Source organism: Bombus huntii, chromosome 8, assembly GCF_024542735.1.
Source record: "Bombus huntii isolate Logan2020A chromosome 8, iyBomHunt1.1, whole genome shotgun sequence".
Classification (NCBI taxonomy): Eukaryota; Metazoa; Arthropoda; class Insecta; order Hymenoptera; family Apidae; genus Bombus; species Bombus huntii.
Genome location: NC_066245.1, coordinates 4,682,432 through 4,703,624, shown reverse-complemented (window position 1 = coordinate 4,703,624; position 21,193 = coordinate 4,682,432). Strand labels below are relative to the sequence as shown.

Here is a 21,193-nt window from a genome sequence, read left to right as displayed (position 1 = left end):
CAGGTGCCTAAGTACTTCTGGACTACAGTGTACAATATACAATACGATTCGCGATATCGCGTTGTCTTTGGTGCACCAATTAAACAGAACTCTCTCTCTCACCGAGTAACGAGACAGTTAACATAAACGTAACTGTACTTGGTGGTACCGTAGATCGTTCATAATACGGAGCAACACTATTTCTGACAAGTAGCACTATAATTAGAGCACGTCGTGCACGCGGATGAAGAGGGATAGCCGGAAGAGGGAAAGAGAAAGAAAAGATCGTGGACATGTGTTAACGCGTGTGGAGGTGCCGCGGGGGCGAGAACCGAATCGGAGCTAACGAAAGTTTCCAAAACATTCGTCACGTGCCGATCGATCCGGGACGCGGTCGACCGAGCCACGGTATTTCTTTGTCATGTTTCGTTTTCCTTTTCCACACCGGGATACACCTACGTATTATGCTACTGTCGAGTTTTACTTTGCGACGTGTAACGTCGATTCTCGCGCGTGCACTCGCGAAGCTTTCTTTCGCGATCGATAAGAGGAAAGAAAGGCACAAGCGTTATCTTATCTAAAGCTTAATTTCATAAGTGCTAGTTTACCGGCGCTAGAAACGAGCGCCCCAGAAATCGATCGCATTATATTCTGTATTTCCTGGAAGTATACCCGGGATTTTCTGGAAATTATGGGAAACTTGATTTCTATAGCTGGATCTGGTGAAACAGATGCGATTTTCGCGTAGGGAAATTTCACGATTAATAACGGAGTATGTAGAAGCGTTAGCTCGAGAGAGACCAACCCAATATGTTTGCCCTGTTGCAGCTACTCGGAGTGTCAACGCGCAGAAACCTGATATTCGGTAGATGCCTTTTGAGAGCCGCTGGCCCGAATCAGCGTGGAACCATACAAAGGCACATGTACGTGAAGGAGATTCTAAAATATTCATAGTCGTCGTGGTCGGCTGTTAGTTGCGTACGTTTTTATATATCGCGCGTCGCCTCGTCGCAATGGCGAGCTGTGGGCTCCTCTCTCGGTTCGCCTAAATCAGAACGACGCACGATGGGTCCCCTCTTTTCTCTGGCTCGATCTCCCACTGCTCGCAACAACATGCCTCGGAATAAAATCCATCCACGAATATACGGAAACTCTTGCCGTTCTGTATCCTCTTCTATTCTCTATCCTCCATTTGCCGTAGTTTTGTTCACTTAACTTTGTTCATTTTCGTTTTATTTTTAGTTTTGCTGACGCTTTTCCGTTATTTATCATTTGCTGTCGAATCGGAAACAGCGGTATATCGCTTGTTAGCTGACTTATTGTACGATTAGAGAGACACAATTGTAGATCGTAGGAACGAGTCATCTCGCTCGATCAAACTGGCGATCAGGACCGCTCTCTGTCAGCCTTTTTCCGATTCGAGAAACGTTCCAACATTCGAACGCCCGATAACGTCTTTACCTCGCGAAGAACGATCGTGTGAAATAGTAACGATCGTGTTTCCCTTTATAATTACAGGGAATGTGTGACATGTTCATCCAAACACAGCAGACGAGTAGCGTCAACGGCAGCAGCAGCAGCAGCAGCAGCAGCAGTAACAACACCGTTCACCACCACAGCAAGAAACGCAAGTTGGAGTACAACGTGAGTCAGCCGGTGATCCAACACGCATTGGTTCAATCGACCGGCGACTACCAATTAGACAATACCGGTCTGCAACAACGGTACTCCGTGAACGGTGCTAATACCGCATTTAGCTCGCTGCACAACAATAATGCGCTGCAGAAGAGTAGCCCGAACCAACAGACCCTGGTACGAGCCTCGACGATCAAGCTCTTAGACACGTACCAACGCTGTGGCCAGAAGGTTGGTGCCACTTCCTCCGATTTTCTCTTACCGATAATTCTCTTCTGACCCGCGTGATCGCGTCGAGGAAAGTCGACTTATCCTCGTCTCGATCCTTCTTTCTCTTGGTCTCGTTTCCATTATCGTAGAAGACGAACGTTGGTCGTACGTTCGTAAACGCTTAGATCACAAATTTACAATCGAGAATAATGTATCTTTAAGCGAATTCTTGCTGTTTAAACTCTATATCTATCGAATCCGTCGCTTCTTTTCCTATATTTTATTCTTCCTTGCTATTGATACGCTCGATGAGACGCCGCTTACCGCTTGAAATCGCTATAAATAAGTATTAACGGTGAAGCCATTCTCCTCACCTAAAAACAAGCCCGAAGAAGACTTTCTTCCACGGTTTTGTAACGCGCAATCGTGCGATGGGACGTGTCCCGATAGGAAACAGAGTCCTTATGCGTGTTATTTATGAATGTTATCGTGAAATAAAATAGCCTCGGTTTTATTTCAAGCGTTTGTTACATCGTTCAAGGGGCATGCGACATCCTGAATTCCTAGGGACGTATTCTTCCAGGTGTTTCTCGTTCTCTTCACATCGCGTCCTGTGTCGTTCAGCTTGGTTCGAAGCAGCGATTTCTACTACCAGCTAACGACAGAGTTGATCCGTTCTTTATCCGTGTATATACTTTATTTCGTCATCCAGTTGGTTTTGTCTGATAAGAAAACTTGCGTCTACCAGCGGTATTTTTCTCTGCTTATTTTTCACCATGCTGGTTTCCGCAATCGTTCATGATACAACTCGTTACGATCGCTAAAAATAGTGGCGCGTTCTTTCCTTTCGCGAGCGAACGGTCATCGTGCTCGCCATTTTTTCTCCATGACCGTTCGAAAATCGACTTTGTCATCTGGCCACGTTGGCTGTTTCGCAGAAGTAAGTAGTGGTTTTCGACGACAGCGATTCGTCAAGTCGTTTGGCAAAAGAATAAAAAAGGAACCAAGAGTTTTACTGAAAGAGAGAGAAAGAAAGAAAGAAAGAAAGAGAGAGAGAGAGAGAGAGAGAGAGAACGTAGTATCCACAGAATGATAATCGTCGGCGTTCGACAGCTACGGATTAATATCGTCTAATACCTGTCATGAGCCAACTTTCACAAAGGTAGCTTCGTTCCGCACGGACATACAGAGCCGTAAACAATTTTTGTCTTTGCGTATCTATCGTATTAAATGCTTCGTAAATCGTTACGATGTTATTCTGACGGATAATTAGGGGTATAATTGATTTTCGTTGATCCTTCGATCGCGAAAATATTGTAAGCAAGTACAGATGTACGAGCGTTTCTCAGAAATTTTTCCATGTGGCGTAGTTAGATATCGATTGCCGTCAAGGCTTTCATTTCATATTTCATGACCGGCCATCGTGATGTATTTCCGCTATAGTGTTCGAAGTTTCTTAATGCTTGCTAAATCTCAATGTCGAAGATCATCATCGAAACGACGTAAATCGATGTGTATGCAAAAAACCATTACGTAGAACATTAACAACTAAATTTTTCTTCATATTCTACTGACTACACATCCCGTACGCGTTTGAAACTAATTTTTAACAACGTGCGAATGTCTGTGTGTATGTGTGTATTTATTTAACAGACAAGAGTCATGTTATTCATGTTACATCAATTCTTACGGATTGTGTTTTGGATTTGTGTTGCCTCGGCTTGGATTCATCAAAGTTTCGTCTTGCGTGTGTTCGTCGTTATCGTCCCTACCCAATTAAAGCTATCAAAAACTATCTACGATCTCTTAATACCCAAAAATTTTTGTATAAGGTATATTCCTCCTACAGAGAAAAACCTGGTCGAGGGAGGGTAATGGTGACGGCCTGGCAGTCCACTCCGCCAACGCGACGAACGCAGTGGGTAGTACTGTAGTGTCGCAACATCATAATCAACAGCAACAGCAGCTGCAACAACAACAGCAGCAGCAACAACAACAACAACACAAGCAGACAGGAATGACGGCACATAGCAAGCAAGTAACCAACGCTGCCAATGGAGGCGGTGGCAGCAACCCCCAAGGGGATGGAGATTACCAGTTGGTACAGCACGAGGTTCTCTATTCTATGACTAATCAATATGAAGTCCTCGAGTTTTTGGGCAGAGGTACTTTTGGACAGGTAAAAGTATCTTTTTACTCTTCTGTATAAACTGTGCTATTTCTATCTGCTCATAGAAACTAAACGACATTTCGTGTTTGTTTTGTCCCTAGGTCGTAAAATGCTGGAAAAAGGGAACCAATGAAATAGTTGCCATCAAAATTCTGAAGAACCATCCATCTTATGCGCGCCAAGGGCAGATTGAGGTGAGTTAGGATATGAATGATTGGTCAGTTTTATTCTTAAGTCATGACTAAATGCAATTTTTATCCTGAATAGGTCTCCATCCTGTCTCGACTCAGTCAGGAAAATGCGGATGAGTTCAACTTTGTGCGCGCTTATGAGTGCTTTCAGCACAAATCCCATACCTGCTTGGTCTTTGAGATGTTAGAACAGAATCTGTATGATTTCCTGAAACAGAATAAATTTTCACCCCTACCCCTCAAATATATCAGACCGATTCTTCAACAAGTACTCACCGCTCTTTTGAAACTTAAGGTAAACTGCGTTTATGTACTTACATGCTGGAACAATTTCGTGTTAATTTTTTTATGGATTACCGAATAACCTTATGAATATATCTTTTTAGCAATTGGGGTTAATTCACGCAGACCTTAAGCCTGAAAACATTATGTTGGTGGATCCAGTTCGTCAGCCTTATCGTGTAAAAGTTATTGATTTTGGGTCAGCTTCCCATGTATCTAAAGCTGTCTGCAACACGTATTTACAATCGCGATACTACCGTGCACCTGAAATTATACTTGGACTTCCATATTGTGAAGCAATAGATATGTGGTCGCTCGGCTGTGTGGTTGCCGAATTGTTTTTAGGATGGCCTCTATACCCTGGTAGTTCAGAATACGATCAGATTCGATACATAAGTCAGACGCAAGGCCTACCAACGGAACACATGTTAAACAATGCCAGCAAAACAACAAAATTCTTTTACAGAGACATGGACAGTAAGTATCGTACTTCATAACCATCACGAAATTGATATTCTTGTCGGACAGGTACAGATAACGTTAATTGAATTGCAGGTACATATCCATTTTGGCGATTAAAAACACCGGAAGAGCATGAGGCTGAAACTGGTATTAAATCAAAGGAAGCGAGGAAGTATATTTTTAACTGTCTAGATGATATTGGTCAAGTTAATGTCCCGACTGATTTGGAGGGTGGTCAACTTTTGGCAGAAAAAGCAGATAGAAGAGAGTTCATTGACCTCTTGAAGAGGATGCTCACAATGGACCAGGTAGTAATATCTAGTTCATGCTTTGATTCCATGCAACGATCGGAAGACAATGGCTAATTTCTAGAATAGGCGAGAGTCATTCCTTATCTATCGTGTATCCTTATTATTTGTAGGAGCGCCGCATAACACCTGGGGAGGCTCTGAACCATGCCTTTGTTACGCTGGCCCATTTAGTCGATTATGCACATTGTAACAATGTTAAGGCTTCCGTCCAAATGATGGAGGTTTGCCGACGAGCTGGCGACTTCACTGCAAGTCCAGCACATCATCAAGCTCCTCCAGCACCTCAACCACCACCACCAACATCATTGGTAGCTAATTTCGTGCCGACGACAAATGGTAGTGCCGTAACTTTCACCTTCAACAACCAGTTGACCAATCAAGTACAGCGATTGGTTAGGGAACATCGGACTGCGCAAACAGGATATGATAATCTGGTTTGTTCATAATTTTTCTCGGTATCCTTAATCGACGCAATGTTTAATATCGTGTTATTTGAAAATTCAGTTTTGATCTTTCGCTTTCGCATTTTAATTTTATTGTTTGTTGTTTATGTTCCTTCATATTATATATTTTGTATATGGAGTTTATTTTCTATCACGGTGTATTCTTTCTTTTAGTATCAAATATACAGTAACAGTAGTCGCCGTGCGACTCAGTACAGTAGCTCGTCAAGTGGATCAAATAGCGGACGAAGTGGAGTGCACGACTTTCCACATCAATTGGTGCCTGGTCTACTTTGTCATCCACCCAGTTATCAGACGATGCCAAGTCCTGCAAAACACGTAGTTGTTGCTCAAGTAAATAAGACACTTTTTATTTTAACTTAGTTACATATAATCATATTGTATATAATCAAATGCTTCAAAAAAAATTCATGATCGTTTAATTGTGCTTTACACGTTTTACAGCCTCCACAAGCGCAACAAGGTCCGTTACAAATCCAACCATCGATTATATCGCAGCAGGCTGTTGCTGCTGCAGCTGCAGCTGCCCAACAACAGTATGCAGCAGTTCCCGTATCTATGGTGGAAACTGGACGACAAATGTTACTAACCGTAAGTATTCTTGAAACGAACAAATGTCAAAACGTTTATGAATTATAAATGGCCAATTATATTTTATCCTTGGATCACAGAACGCTGTACAAACCTCTTGGCCTGGTGGAAGTCGTCAAATGGCCGCTATCGTACCATCTTGGCAGCAGTTACCACCGCAACATGCAGCCATACAGCAGCCATTACTGAGTGATGCCGGAGATTGGGGAAGGCCTCTTATTGTCGATAGCTCTGCTATTCTACAGGTAAACCTTATTGCCTTACTTAACAGTTACTTTTATAAGCCGGTCGGATAGGTTTGTAACCAATCTCCCGTGTTTTGGGGAAGGATCAGAGGCCAGTATTTCCTGTCACGGAAGTATACAATACCAGTGCCCTTGTTGAGCATCCTCCTCAAGGTTGGGGCAAGCGTAGTGTTACGAAACATCATCAACATCATGTAACTGTACCTCAGCAGTCTCAACATAGGCACGAGCATAAAAAGGAAACGCAGCAGTTAAGTCCAGTGAAAAAGAGGGTAAAAGAAAGTACTCCACCGAGCAACACGAGACGGCATTCACCTTCCAGCGGTCATTGGCAACAGCAACCCATGCAGCAACACCATCACAGCAGCAAACACAGCAGTAGTCATAATGTAGAACACCATCAAGTTACATCTGGTCGGCAGCAAACTATTACAATTCACGATACACCATCACCAGCAGTTTCTGTTATCACGATAAGTGATAGCGACGATGAAACACCGGGCAAGTGGTAAGTTAATTTAATTATTTTCGTAGAATATTAGAAAGTAGTTAGCAATTATTGTCCGCAATTATAAGATTAGAAGAGAACTGCTGTTTTGTGGATACCGTATCGAAAATATTACAGCCATCTTGAATTTTTATTATTTTTATTACTTTGTTATTATCTTGCTTCGTTAAAAGTTTTTTTCTGTAGCTCTTTGAATTTAAAAATATGATTATCCAGTGTCTTGTTTACAAGTGTCTATGATTTTGTAATGTTGTTTTGTATTGTGTTTATTGAATTTTGTCGATACGTTCCAATTATAAGTTCCAATCACGATGTTTCCACTGTGAAACATATTTATTAGTAATTTATTAGAATAGAAAGTAGTGGAATCATGCATGAATATCATTGACAGCTGTGGAGATCAGCAATGTGGAGCCTGTCAAAATTTGGCAACTCGCCTGTCTGGCGATGGACATCCAGTCCGCGAGGAAGTCATTCGAAGGTATATAAATGTAACATAGTATCACACAATCACACACCATAGCATCGATTAATGGTTAATAATCGCTAAGAACATGGTATAACACGAAGCTTCATAACACATTGAGAAATTAATTTTGTAAAACAATTAACGTCGTGTTACTGCACCTGTACAAATACATAAATTGTAGGACTAAAAATTGTATATAATAAAGACAATTTAGAAACACGATTGTAGCGCTTGAAGTGTCAATTGTCTCGACGGACTAACAATACTCTGATTTACAGCTCTAGCGTTTAATGCCATTTTTTCATGCTGAGTGTTGACGTATTTTGTATTATATGGGGATATCTGTTCTCCCTAACTGTTTCATGTGTAACTTACCGCGTATGTTTTCTACTTCTAGTACGCAGTCAACACCACGCGCGGTTCAACCAATACAGCAAACCCATTCAAGTAGTCAGTCGCATACTAACGGCCACGCAACAACGCATAGTACATCTCAAAGATCGCAACGAAAAAATATTATCAGTTGTGTAACTGTCGGTGACAGCGATGGCGAAGCTAGTCCAGGTCGAGCGCATAATCATCTATACCAACATTTACCGCAACATGCTCAGCATCAACAAACTACGCAGTTAATTAAACACGAACCCCAACAGCAACATCACGTCAGCAGGTAATTACATCAACGATCAAAGTTTATAATATGATTCGAGACAGTTGTGTATGAAGATAATGTGTTGTTGATTGCAGTAGCAGTTCTGGATATTCGTCTCAATCGCAAAAGAAACGTTTATTGGCCAAAGTACAGTCCGAATGCAATATGGTGAATGTTGCGACAAAACCGGAGCCCGGCGTTGAGTACCTTGCACCACATCCGTGTCACGCGCCAGCCTGTAAAGAGCCACCGACCTATCAGGTTAAATTTTAATTCAAATTACAATCCTTTCTTTCGTTTCTCGATCTTTCCTCTCCGTTTTCTATGTTATTCTATTTTATATAATTTTTATTTCTTTTTTCTTCTTCGTTGTCCTTTTTCTTTTATAATTGATTTAAATTTCCAACCGAAAGTTTCTGGGAGTATCGAGGAACAAGCACGACGATCCTGATCTGTATTCATTGGGATACCCCCCCTTCCCTATCTTAGTAATCTTTCTTTTGGAAATGTTTTTCTAGGATGATGCCTATGACATGCATGACTACTTCTTGCAGTATGTGACCACGAGTAGCGCGCATCCTCACCTTCAAGAGCAACACATTGTGTATACGACCGGCACGGACAAGCGGGTATCATGGCCTGGAAAGAGAGCTGAATACAAACACGAGTACGTTCAACCACCGGCTGCTCATTCCAGAGACCACCAGAAATGGGCGGTAGCGAATACTGTGCATCAGTATAGGTAAGCATCGCATCGCATGTTACAACGTTTGATTTACACGACACTCGAAGCATGCAATATATCATACACAGATAGATTTAGAAAAATCTGGCAGATAAATACATAGAATAGCATAGTTAAGCGAGATTTATATGCACGTAGTTATTGAACGCATGTAGGTTTTCTCTTTGAATGAGAAATGACCAAACCGATGACAGGCAGCTCGTGTATACGTTGTCGAGACAACAGACGGGCTGAATATCATAATCGGGCAAGTAAACAGCATGAATTTCTATGTTATTTCCGGAAAGTAAAAGACCGAGAGTAAAAGTGAATCTGAAAGGATCTCGGAATGAATCGATCTCCTGATTCTCTGTCGGTTTGGTCTCTGTCCTCTTAGAGAGACTTCTTACAGTAAGTAAAGAGCGCATGGGAATTGCATAACGAAGGGATGGACTTTGTTTTGGGTTTTGTAGGCAGAGTCAGGTGGTGGGTTCGGCAGCCCATCCGGGACATACCCACAGTCACCATGGGCATCCGGCCCACCTCAGTCCTGGGGGCGGTGGCGGGGGCAGAAGTCCTGCAGGGGGGCCTGTAATAGGAAGTGCCCAGCATCTGGGACAGCCCCTGTACCAGGAGTACGCCCATGTGCGTTCAAGAGCCCATGCCGTGCCACCCCCGGTATACGTAACGGCCGCGCCTTCTCAGGCTCCCACTGCTATCCAGCAGCAACAAGTGCCCACCTATCAGGGATTCACACCCGGGTGGGTACCTAGACACCTAGTTGATGCATGCATGTGTGTACCATTTATTATATTTTCGTTCTAGTGATAGTTCATCGTATGTTGTTATATTTGTGATCGTACTGTAGTAGTTATTGTTGGAATATAATGCGTTCCCGTGCAACCGTTTTATCTCGTTCTCAATGGCATGTAACGTTGTGAAAGATCGTGTGATGTATTTATATAATTCGGTCGGATAATCGATATTCTTCTCTAAAAATGACCTGAACGTTGTTTCCATGTTTTATTTTTTATTTTTTATTAGTATTGTTCTTTTTCCTTATCAAAATGTAATAGATATACAATACATATTTTTCGTACACTTATTTTGTACAAAGTAGACCATTGATTGCCTGCTTAGACAATTGCACAAAGATAAAGAAACGTTTCGTAAGCATTAACGAACGATGTATTATATGTAAAGAAAAAAAAAGAAAGAGAAAAAAAAGAAATTTGTCGATTACTCGATTATCTTAAATGTATGATATATACGTATATATAATGTTATCTACTTATAAAACCGTATGCGTGTGGAACGAAGAAATGATCTTTATAAAACAAATGTTTCATTTCCCTTTTTAGAGCATTACGGAGACTTTCTAACGTTCATTATCCCGTTTTTTACAGCTCGTCTCCATTAACGTTGTATGATTCTAGTCGAGCGTTGCCACCACCAGCTCATCACAGCTCGGCCAGACCGTTGCTGGCAAGTCATGCAGCGCATCCACTGCCTGCACATATGCAGCCAACAGCCGTTTATGGATTGGCCCCACTTTCACCGGCAAAACATCAATATCAACCTTCTGGTTTGTGGTTCACCGAGTAAATTATTCCTCTGTCTGGTTTCAGAAGAAAAAATCAAACGGCGTGCGAGTACTAGTTTTCGCCGCTTCTTTTTTTTAACGAAATTTTACAAGGTCGAGAAATAACCGATCGCATCAAAGATAACCGTACGAAAGGAAAAAGAGAACCCATCATCTTTATCGAATTCATTCCTCGCGAAAGTGTTTTTTTTACTAGCGAACGAAGGGGTCTCTTCGCGATACTATTATCAGCTATTGAAAACACAGAGTAAAAAACTAGGCTTGTATTGTTACGAAAGGAATAAAGAAATCACGACTGGAAAGAGTCGACGGAGTCTCAAGACAAGACCGAAGTCGTTCTTCAACTCAACTTTTTGACAATCCGTCCTTAAAAAGCGATCGCCCCCTTCGAACTGCCAGTCTGTGCTATTACGAAAAAGATTATCAAAGCTCTACGCATGATTTTGATTGACAAGGAAGTAAATAATATGGCTTCGAACGTCGATAGACTGATCGCGTTTGCGTCGTGTCCTAATGATTTCATTAGCGTATTTATCACATTCTCATCGTGAAACATGTTATCTTTTTCCTTTCGTTCGACGATATGAACATCGTATCCGAAACGAAAAAGCAAGTGAAAGTAACGAATGGAGAAGAAAAAAGAGCAGAACGATAGAGAAAAGAAGCTTTTTGATGCTTCTCGTTGCGCAATCGTTTCCTCAGTGAACCATTGCTTTGATGATTTGTATTTGTATTATTTTTCCAAATATTATTTGACGATCGATGTACAATTTTGTCCGACTTAGATGGCGCTTATGTTATATACGTGGTAGTATATAATATAATTGACATGTTTTGTATGATTCTGAAGAAATAGTGTTGGCGCGTTAAAAAGAATTTTTACGAGGTCATACGAACGAAAAAATTAGAGGAGACCAGACGATTTTATCGTAAAGTTTGAATCTGCATTATTTGAAATTAAGCGCAGTTTAAGCAGATAAAGAGAAACATGTTGGGTGTCGCTGATTTGTCAAAACTGTTCTACGGTGTAACAGTTCAGAAGTTATCTTTTATTGAAGTTCAACGTTAACGGGAATAAATTTGCATTTCCTTATGGTATGATATATATCATATACATTACGTTTTTAGTACTCGTTAACAAAGTTAATCTTAGCGCGGTATAACCCACGGTTATTAGCCGATGGAATTTTCGTCAGACTTGAGATTTTTGTTATCGAGCGTGACAACGCTTTAATGTATTCTAAGCGTTCTCTTTTAAACGGGTCATCGACGTTGATGAAGATTCCCGTTCTTGTATCTAATAATTGAAAGCGAGTTGATCAATTACACGCATACACACAATCATAACATGACACATTGATTTGTTGTAAAATGTGTTCCGGATTTTATCGCTAGATTTATTTCAAGCTGTCTCATAGGTATGCTGGTGTAATACCAAACACTTCTTTCCAATGACGTTACTATACGAACATAAAGCGTGTCTGAGTTTAGAATGGAATTCTTCTGTTTTGATTCGAATACATTATGGGTATATTTGATTGCATGGTTAAATTTGTATTTGACAAAAGCTGTGTTTTCTCGCAGCAGCCTCATTATTTATTTTTACTACGTAATCAATCCTATTCTTCTCATCATAATTATTACTATTACTATTACCATTACTACTATTATTATTAATTGCAAATAGGCATCACCGACTTTAAGATAATTGCAGTAGCAGTTTGTAGTCATTTTTTTTTTTTTTGTAGATACCACGTTCGCGATAGATTTGCGTTAGATTCGTTTGAAATGAGATTTTTTCCCTCTGCAACATTTTTCAGCGTTGAACGATCGTCGTACAGCATATTAACATTAACTTTTTCATCCATCTGTTGCGTTTCAATGTTTTGCATTTCACCGAGGATTGTAGTTTTAAAATGTATGTATTGAGTATATATTGCACAAATCTGCGGTACACAACGATTAACATGAGCAACAACAAAAAGATCTGTGTACAGTAATGACGCAAATTCGCGTTTGAAGAAAAAGGAACAAAACGAAATATACATATATTCAATTTTCGCGAGATTCTTAGTTCAATCGCTTTTGTCGAAAAAGAAGCCTTCGTTGCAAATATCTGTTATAATGTCGGATTGCACACATGTTTTCTTCAACGTACATTTGATTCTTTCTATTCCGATGAGAGCGTCAATGGTGCAAGTTTTTAACAATCCCCATTCGTTTTTTCTCCCTCATCGAATCATGTTCTTCCTTCTCACATTTTTCCACGTCAGTATAAAGAAAGCAATTTCTAATATCTCACAAAATGAGAAAAACTATATATCATATATACATGTATAATGTATATTATTGCAATTCCTTGAGTAAACTGCATTCGATGTATATGTGCATGCCCATATGTCGATTTCTACGTATAATTATCATGAGTGGTTCTCCTCCTACATTTTAACGTTCGAACAGGTGTAAGAATGGATTTGCACACATTTTACGACTTGTGAAACAGTTTCAAAAACGTTTTTCTGCGTGCTGACGTGTATATCGTGGTTTTTAATGGAATGACGCTTAGGCATTGTTTTGCTAATTATTTTATATACATAGCTGTATGATAACGTACGGGATATTAGCTGTGGTATGTTGATTAGAGTGAAACCATGTCCAGAGTTTAATTAGAAGTATTTTACACTTAGAGCGAGAATGTGAGTGAGCAAGTCGAAATGAGTAAACGAATGTGATTAGCGTGATTAGTGTGATTGATAAGGAGAGGAAGAGAGCGAGAGAACAGTGTTAGAGAGAATAATAAAATGACAGTTTAAATATGTTACCGATATCCTAAAACAACATTTTTCAATGTCTTAAAAGATGAATATAACGTGAAGCTGCTAATCCATTAATTTCGATCGGATAAATAGTCGTAAAATTGTTAATATTTTTAGAAATTAATTAATACTATTTATATCAAAGGGCACCTATGATAAAAACCTGGCTAATTTCCTGTTTTATTCGCGAAATACTAAACAGTCTACTGAAACATTTGTTTGTCTTTTTTTTTCTTTTTATTAATTTTCCAAATTTTCCAAATTTTCCAAGCATCACGTTTATCAATTGCGCGAATTGGCTTCGTCGATATATTTCTTTACGCGTATTATATGATGTAAAAATTAAAAAGAAAAAGAATTGTGTAACCAAGTCGATGTGCCTGTTTAACAATTAATCATATTTACATTTATATTTACTGCAAACGAGTAAACTCATAAAGAAAAACCGTGTATAGCGAAAGTTGCAGTAAAACAGAAAACAAAGAAAAGTTACAATCAGCTTGTAAGTGTTACGTATTTTATCGACCACACACGGTACGAATATACAATTATAATTATACAAACACGTTTGCGCGCCTACATGTATATATGTATGCTTCCATATAAACCGTAGAAATTATATCGCGTAGGAGAAAACATACCGTTTCTTCTCTTAAGTCGTGAAAAAACAAAAGTCATATCCTTAGATCTTTCGCATTTTACGTAGAAAAGAAAAATGGGAAAACTGTTGTTGCGCGTGTGTATGTATAGGAACATGCCTTTTTTTTTGTCGCAGGAATCGATACATGCACAAACACACACGTAGGAGATGTACATGCGACAGTTCTACGCATCATAGTCATACCATCATCATGCTTCATTTTTTTAGCCTCTGTACATTCGAACGTATTTAGATACCTGTGTCACTAGATAAGCAAAGGGAACTTCAGTCAAGTTTCTATTTCTTGTTTTTTCTTTTTTTTTTTTTTTTTGCATCCAAAGAGCAAGTTTTGACTGACGATGTAATATTTGTAATGTTTAGCATAAGACTGTAATTGTCGATCGTGGATTCGATCGTTCGAATTAATCACTGATAATATCCTACGTATAAGTATGTTATTTTATTATGTTCACGTTGTTATTAGCGTCGAATATGCGAAAGTATTTGGGTAGTAGATTTTAGGTGGTCAGCTTTGTGGAGTCGGATGTCGGTTATTGTCTAACAGATAGAATTATCGTTGTCGATGTTTATTACTAATTAACAGCTTTGGGTTTAGAACGTATACGCAAACTACACAATGGTCCTACGTTAGTTTCCCACTTTTTAGGTGTAGATCGTCAGTCAGTACGAGCTCAGAGTCACGTTAGCGCAGTCATTGTTACTTTAAGTAGCACGTTTTTAAGCAGTGTACGAGTAGATAAATAAGCACGTCATTGAACGAGTATCTAATTAATCTTAGGCTACCATGGAAACTGTACGAGAGGGCAAAAAGAAGAACGATTGTTTTCTTCTTTTGGGAACGTACCGTAACAGTGACGATGGTTCTAGTTGTGATATTTTATTAATATAGGGTTTGTGTACGCGATGTTATTTTGGTCAGGCTTTTCAGAAGGCCAACACGTGCATGACGCGATATATGTGTAACGCATAGAGAAGATACTATAGTGTTTTTTGTCGTTAACAATCCAGGAAGATTATTGTCATATGGTTGTTACTTCCGATAGGGTGATATGACACGTTACCTTAGCTGCTCATCGTCTAACTTGTTCCAATTCTTTCACGTCATTCTTCTTCATGGGCTTTCCTTGTTTTTCACGGATTTCGCTTCGAGTGATAACGACACATCAAATCATGTTTGTGATAGATTTTTACTTCCATACTTCTTTGCCATTTTAAAGGGGAGAATTGTGTTAATAGAACACGATCTTTTTAACGTCGATCGTGATGTTTCACAACATTGTTGAGCGCGAGCGTAACAGTTACCTCTTCCTTTCGGGTGACACGATGATACATAAACATAATAAAAAGAAAAAGGAACACATGTACAAAATACACCTACATAACACACGGATCATATATAACGTGCGCGTTCGAGCGCACACTTATACATATACACTCGAAGCTATAGAGATATAATTATTTTAATCATTTTTAAATTTGTACATACATTTCTTATCGCATCAGGGCAGAGGGGAGCGGAGAGATTTCTTAGTGTCTAGGTGTAGTGCCTAAAATGTTAATGAGATTGTGTCCAATAGAAAATTTATTTAGTGTGGAATTTCTAACGTTCGATTCCGAGTGCTTGTAAGTGGGACGCAAATTTCCTTCGAGCATGTTTGACCATAAAATTAGAAAATAGGATGATTTGACGAAAGCGAAAGCATTTCCCAAGGCTGATAGAATTTTCCCGTACAAGCGCCCGGAGTCGTGGAACGAATAACGTTCGACGAGCGAGTCTAGCACTGTTAATAAACAGATACTCGCGTTGAAATGGCCAGAAATGAATAAAAAAGGAGCGAAAGAATGAATGAAAGAGAAAAAATGGAATCAAAGGACATCCGCGGATAAAAATTACGTTTCTTTGTGGACTTAGAATTTAATGTTCATCGCGTTGTATGGATAGTTCGTATAAAATTATATATATATATTATATATATTATCATTATAAAACAAAGCAACTGACTTTTTGCGAGGAATAGATAGCGTAGCTACTATAAGTATAGGAGAGAATAACATATTTTTGGAGTTATACTACTAGAGGATTGATATTGTATTGTGCTCTGTGAGTTCTTAAACGTTTGTCTTCTTACGTTCTTGGTCTTTAATCGTCGAATTGCTCATCACGATCGGACCACATTTACATGTAGAAACGAGAATTATTAAAAGCAAACGAAGAAAAAAATACAACTCAAGAGGCGTATGCTATCGACATGTATATCTTATGTATGTACGGATACTTGTTCTAAATTTCGGTTCGTCGCGACATGTAACTAGAATTTTGCTCACGATCCATGTGTACGTACTCTTCGGTACGTGCGCGCGCGATCTCGTAGATTATATACGTGCAAGATAAATCACAATAGTCTGTAGTATTTAATTCGTACCTCGACTTTTCTGAACGATTCGATATTGAGAGACGAACCATCAAGACACACGTGATAAAGGTATTTCACCGTTTTTTTTTTTTTTTTTTTTTTTTTAAGCCAAACTGTATATCGTAATAGCGAGTAAATGAAGTCCGATTAGGGAAGCAAGAAGTAAACGATAGATCATGCGGGTAAATTAGGCTAGAATCGATGATTCACATCTGACTGTTCTTCGATGTTCTTAATGTTCACTATTATACTATGGTAATATTGCAAATAATTATGAACGGTAGTACTTGTATTATACGTTTGTCAGACTTATGCATAATATTATACGAGTAAGGATTAATCATAGTTTTTAAAAGAAAAAAAAAATATGGGGGATAACACTCGTGTAAACACATCACTGCTGCTAAAACGTTGTTATCGTTAACGATTTTTCTCATCTTTAATAGGGTGATGGATTCAGATCGATAATTAGGGGCATACCGTGGCATAGCTGGATAGTCTTCGCTGTGGAGGAAAGTAGAAAATTTGGTGTTTCGATGTTCGTACGGTTTAGAATATTTTTCGTTTTCGTAGTTCTCTTCTACTACTTTTTGTCTTTTCTTGTTCGTATACAATGCGCAGCCGTTCTCGTCGTTTTCGTTCGTGCCACGGGACATTCTACTTTAGACCGGTTATTTACCAGATCGGTTTTTTGGTAATAAGATAGCTTTCGAACGAGCTTTCGAGTTTTTCTATGTATAGATAGTTTCAAAGATGCTGGTTGCTTATTATTCGTCGTTTTCCAAAGGTTCTCCTTTATTTTTCAAGGTTTGGGAATCTTTCCGAAGAGTTTGCAGTTGTACGGAAATGTAATTTTAATTAACTCTATATAACCTTTTTGTAACTCTGAAGTAGTTAAAATGGTATAAGTGCTTGATAAAAATAATTACGAATTGTAACGAAGCTAAAACAGGTCTATGTAAACTCCTTATAATTTAGAAACTTTATACAATCGTACGAATAAGCCGAATTCGGAATGTTACGAATAATCCTATTCGCTATATGGCTATACTATATATTTGTACCGCCTATAAATGTGCGCCTTTTGTGTATTTTAACTGTACTATGATAGTAGTAGCACTATTTGTACTATTATTATTGATAGGCAGATTTAATATCGTTATGATTATAAATAATTGTGTTATATGATTCACGTCGCACGGGCTGATACACACCTGTTCTATTTTCTAATATTAATGGTTTTCGATCTAAATTGATAGTAAGCTTTGGATCTAAATATCTCGATGAAAAATAGATAGAGCGTAAATTTCTTCATCTTCCACGACGATAGCGATTTAGTGTCTTTTCGTTCTGTGGTCGTAATTTTCTCTTCTACCATAAAAAATACCTTCAGAATTCTCGAGGCTAAGTCGATTTCAGCTGTTCTTTTCCTTTCTTCTTGATGCCTTGCCTTATCGCGGTACCATTACCATCGATATGTATAATAATTACACTGACATCAGAGCATATACACACGTACAGGTACATACGTACATACATATACACATACACCACAGTAAAGTAGATACAAACGTAACACACGTTAAGAGGATAAGTCCTTCGTGCCGTCGATTAACATTACTGTTTGCCAAACTTCTTTATCCTATACGTAACGGATACAGCTGTATAAATGTATAAATTATCGTTACCAGGTGTGCTCGAATTTATCGACGTTTAACGTGATCGTTTCTAACAATCTTCTCGAATCGAATATCAATTAGATCCGATACGCGGTATTACATAAAATTTTGAACAAACACAGAGAGAAAGATAAACGTTAAAGTTTGTGAATTCGAGTACGCGTGGATCCTTCATACGACCATGCATCCAGCAACATAGTAACCCCAATCGATCGCCTTCGTGGCGTAATGTAAAGTGAAGTTTCTAAATGGCGGTATTTAGCGTAGGTGAATATAAACGAACAAAAAGTAAAAAAAGAAAAGGAACACACACATACACACAAAGAAAGAAAAGGAAAACAAAAGTTTTTTTAAGCTTTCGCAAGAAGTCTGTCTTAAAGTATTAAAACTCTCAGGCTGCGCCGATTGTCTTTGCCGCGTGCGTATGGAATAGCGGCCGCACGGTCGCGGAGTCGTCGAACGAGAATGGTGTTCAACCGATATACCAGAGCATAGGAACCTCGAGACAATTCGAGTCTAACAGTTCTCGCTGTGCGCGACCCGTAGAGTTTGTAAAACAGATGAACATACGATATATTCGCCATTTGGCATTACAAAGGACACGTAGAAATCGGTGGTTCTGCACACCGTAATATAAATAATGATAATAATTTCGAACGACCGTAGCTCAACGCGTGGCCTGTAAAACGACGAAAAGTAACCAAGATGTGTCGAAACTCGAGTGGAAGCATTCGTCGACAGTGAAATTTATTTACTAGTAGAGCGTGCCTTATATATCGACGATCCATGCAGGATCTTTTCTAGATTTCGTTTTTCGACCGGACTAATTGTTTTTCGTAGCTAGATTCGATCGTCTCGCGTCTTATACTCCAGTATCACGCTGAACACCATTTCACTCTTATATATATGGATGGATGAATATACATTTATCTATTAGATATATACATATGTGCATATGCATATTATATATATACATGTACGTATATATTACGTATAAATTGTATAATAGAAAGCAGAGAAAAAAATTGGGATATCCATTGCTTGCGCGTGTGATGAATTATTTCAGAGGTCGACCAGAGTACAAAGCGTAGGTTTAGTTTGGTCTCGGAAATAGTTTGTGCACGAATACGGACTATAGGAGTCGAGTCGAACGTCGTCGCCGAATGTTAGAAAATTGGTTGATGAATAATAAGTTGAAACGAGAAATGTTTTGTACGCACTGGCGAACGAACAAAAAGAAAGAAAAATCCTAGAGACGAAAAGGCAAGATAAATATGAAAGAAAAAAAAAAAAGCGGAAGAGTAAAACAGAGTTTAGCATAGAGCGAAAGAACCGCTGCGTTACGGTTTTACAGCGTTGCGTCGACCGACCGCGACGAGTCCCGTTCTTTGGCTTCTCTTTCGTATGTCCGACAATAAACGCTTCATTGGAGAGGGCGACGGAAACGAACGACAACCATGAATCAATCAGCAGACAAATCAAAAGTACTTAGGCTTTAAATTGCACCGTGTCAAGCGATTCTCGAAACCTTCTTCGTCACTGTCGACCGACACGACGTTTCGATATTGTAATGGAGCGCATGGAACATTATATCATCTAGGTAACCAAAAAAAAAAAAAAAAAAAAAAAAAAAAAAAAAAAAAAAATTCTAATCTCATCGCGTCGTAGCTCGCGACTACTAACTGTTATACACACATCGTCGTGAACATTTTGCTTACGATCGAGAAAGAAAAGAAAAAAAAGAGGAAAAAAAATGAATCGACTGATATCTTTTTGTTTATTTGGATTTTTATCGAGGTTTTGGTAGTGGCGAGCTCCACGTTCTTCCGTCAACAGGGGTCTTAACTAATCGGTGACGACTTACTTAACGAATGTTTCTCAATTTTTTAAGTCGCGCATCGGCATTTAGGTGCATACATCCTGGGGGCAAGAAGTCTATTTGATATTTATATTTTAATATACACGGGCCGATTATATTTAGTGTATTGTAATTATTGAATATTAATTGAAAGCCCCGGGGGCTGCTCGTCCAGCGGTACGATAGAGTCATTAATTTACTTTTGGAGCAGCAGTATAACATTAAAAGAAGGAACGAACATGGAAAAACGAAATACATAATTCGACGGACGAGCAGGCCGCCGGGGCAAGAACCACGATTTTCTGTATATTACTGTAGTATAATAATCAAACACTAAAGACTAATGCTTAAGGTGATCGATAAGAGCCTCCGACGCTCTTCGAAGCCGCGTAAGTGTAATCGAGAAATTATGCAAACTAAACGATTAGAAAAGCAAACAAAAAAGAAAAGAGTGCAAGAGAAATAAAAAGAAAGAAACGAATAAACGAAAAGAAACACACATATACATAAAAAAAAAAAAGATAATAATAAAACGTTTCAATTAAACAGCAGAGAAAGAAAGAGAAAAATACACACATCGGTACCAGGCATCACTATGTTTTAAATGGTTAATAAATGCAGATGTCCGTGTATTCGCTCGGACACTTTTTCAACTGAATTTTCGCTATCCTTTTACGGCTGTATTATTTTGTCAAACGCTGTTTGTCTCAAACCCTTGTTTCTTCGTTTTACTTTGCTTTTCGCGCGCTACGGCCGCGACTCAAACCTGATTCCATTGCAACGTCGACGTTCTATCGACGATCAATGGACCATCACTATGATATTCCTTCGTATCTGTTCTACCCTTTCGTCGGCGAACGGTATACGAAAATAGAAACAACATCGTGTCCTGTGTTCTTGCCGTACGCGTAAGAGCGAGCACGTCGCAGAGTCGGTCTGTACGCCGTACGCGGACATCGGAGTTACCGGTTCTCAACTTCCTGCATTCTTTAGTTTCTGGCGCAACCTACGCGTGTCTGGCGTTACAGCAGGAAGAAACTGCGATTCCGTCGTGTCGATTTTACAAAAGAAATTTAACCAGGAGATCGTTAAGGTATAATAACAGCATAACAAGATCGATCAATGAGCTCGTGAACGAAAGAATCGAGGAAGAGAAAGAGAATGGACGGTATACAGTGGCTCTCGGAAGTATTTGAACACTTCTAAAAACCTTTTACAAATATATTAAGCATGTTATAGGAAACATTTTGAAATGTCATTAACACCGTG

The 21,193-nt window shown here is 39.1% G+C and overlaps 1 protein-coding gene across 15 annotated transcripts in view; it reads left to right on the top strand.

The window, feature by feature from the left end:
- The window catches only part of LOC126869053 (homeodomain-interacting protein kinase 2), a 31,007-nt gene extending 10,425 nt beyond the window's left edge, over window positions 1-20,582 (top strand). For 2 of the 15 annotated variants that reach the window (XM_050625169.1, XM_050625170.1), the window contains 17 exons: window positions 1,498-1,845; window positions 3,674-4,003; window positions 4,096-4,188; window positions 4,262-4,480; window positions 4,572-4,944; window positions 5,023-5,240; window positions 5,351-5,674; window positions 5,858-6,037; window positions 6,149-6,295; window positions 6,376-6,540; window positions 6,624-7,048; window positions 7,440-7,529; window positions 7,915-8,187; window positions 8,265-8,430; window positions 8,688-8,911; window positions 9,367-9,687; window positions 10,300-20,582. In XM_050625169.1, coding sequence (XP_050481126.1) covers window positions 1,501-1,845; window positions 3,674-4,003; window positions 4,096-4,188; window positions 4,262-4,480; window positions 4,572-4,944; window positions 5,023-5,240; window positions 5,351-5,674; window positions 5,858-6,037; window positions 6,149-6,295; window positions 6,376-6,540; window positions 6,624-7,048; window positions 7,440-7,529; window positions 7,915-8,187; window positions 8,265-8,430; window positions 8,688-8,911; window positions 9,367-9,687; window positions 10,300-10,498 — 4,092 coding nt within the window. In that variant the 5' untranslated portion in view covers window positions 1,498-1,500 and the 3' untranslated portion in view covers window positions 10,499-20,582. Of the gene's footprint in view, window positions 1-807; window positions 903-1,497; window positions 1,846-3,656; window positions 4,004-4,095; window positions 4,189-4,261; window positions 4,481-4,571; window positions 4,945-5,022; window positions 5,241-5,350; window positions 5,675-5,857; window positions 6,038-6,148; window positions 6,296-6,375; window positions 6,541-6,623; window positions 7,049-7,439; window positions 7,530-7,914; window positions 8,188-8,264; window positions 8,431-8,687; window positions 8,912-9,366; window positions 9,688-10,299 lie in introns of those variants that run through there. The other 13 variants (XM_050625162.1, XM_050625164.1, XM_050625167.1 and 10 more) reach the window with 13 other exon arrangements.
- Window positions 20,583-21,193: the final 611 nt, after the last annotated feature.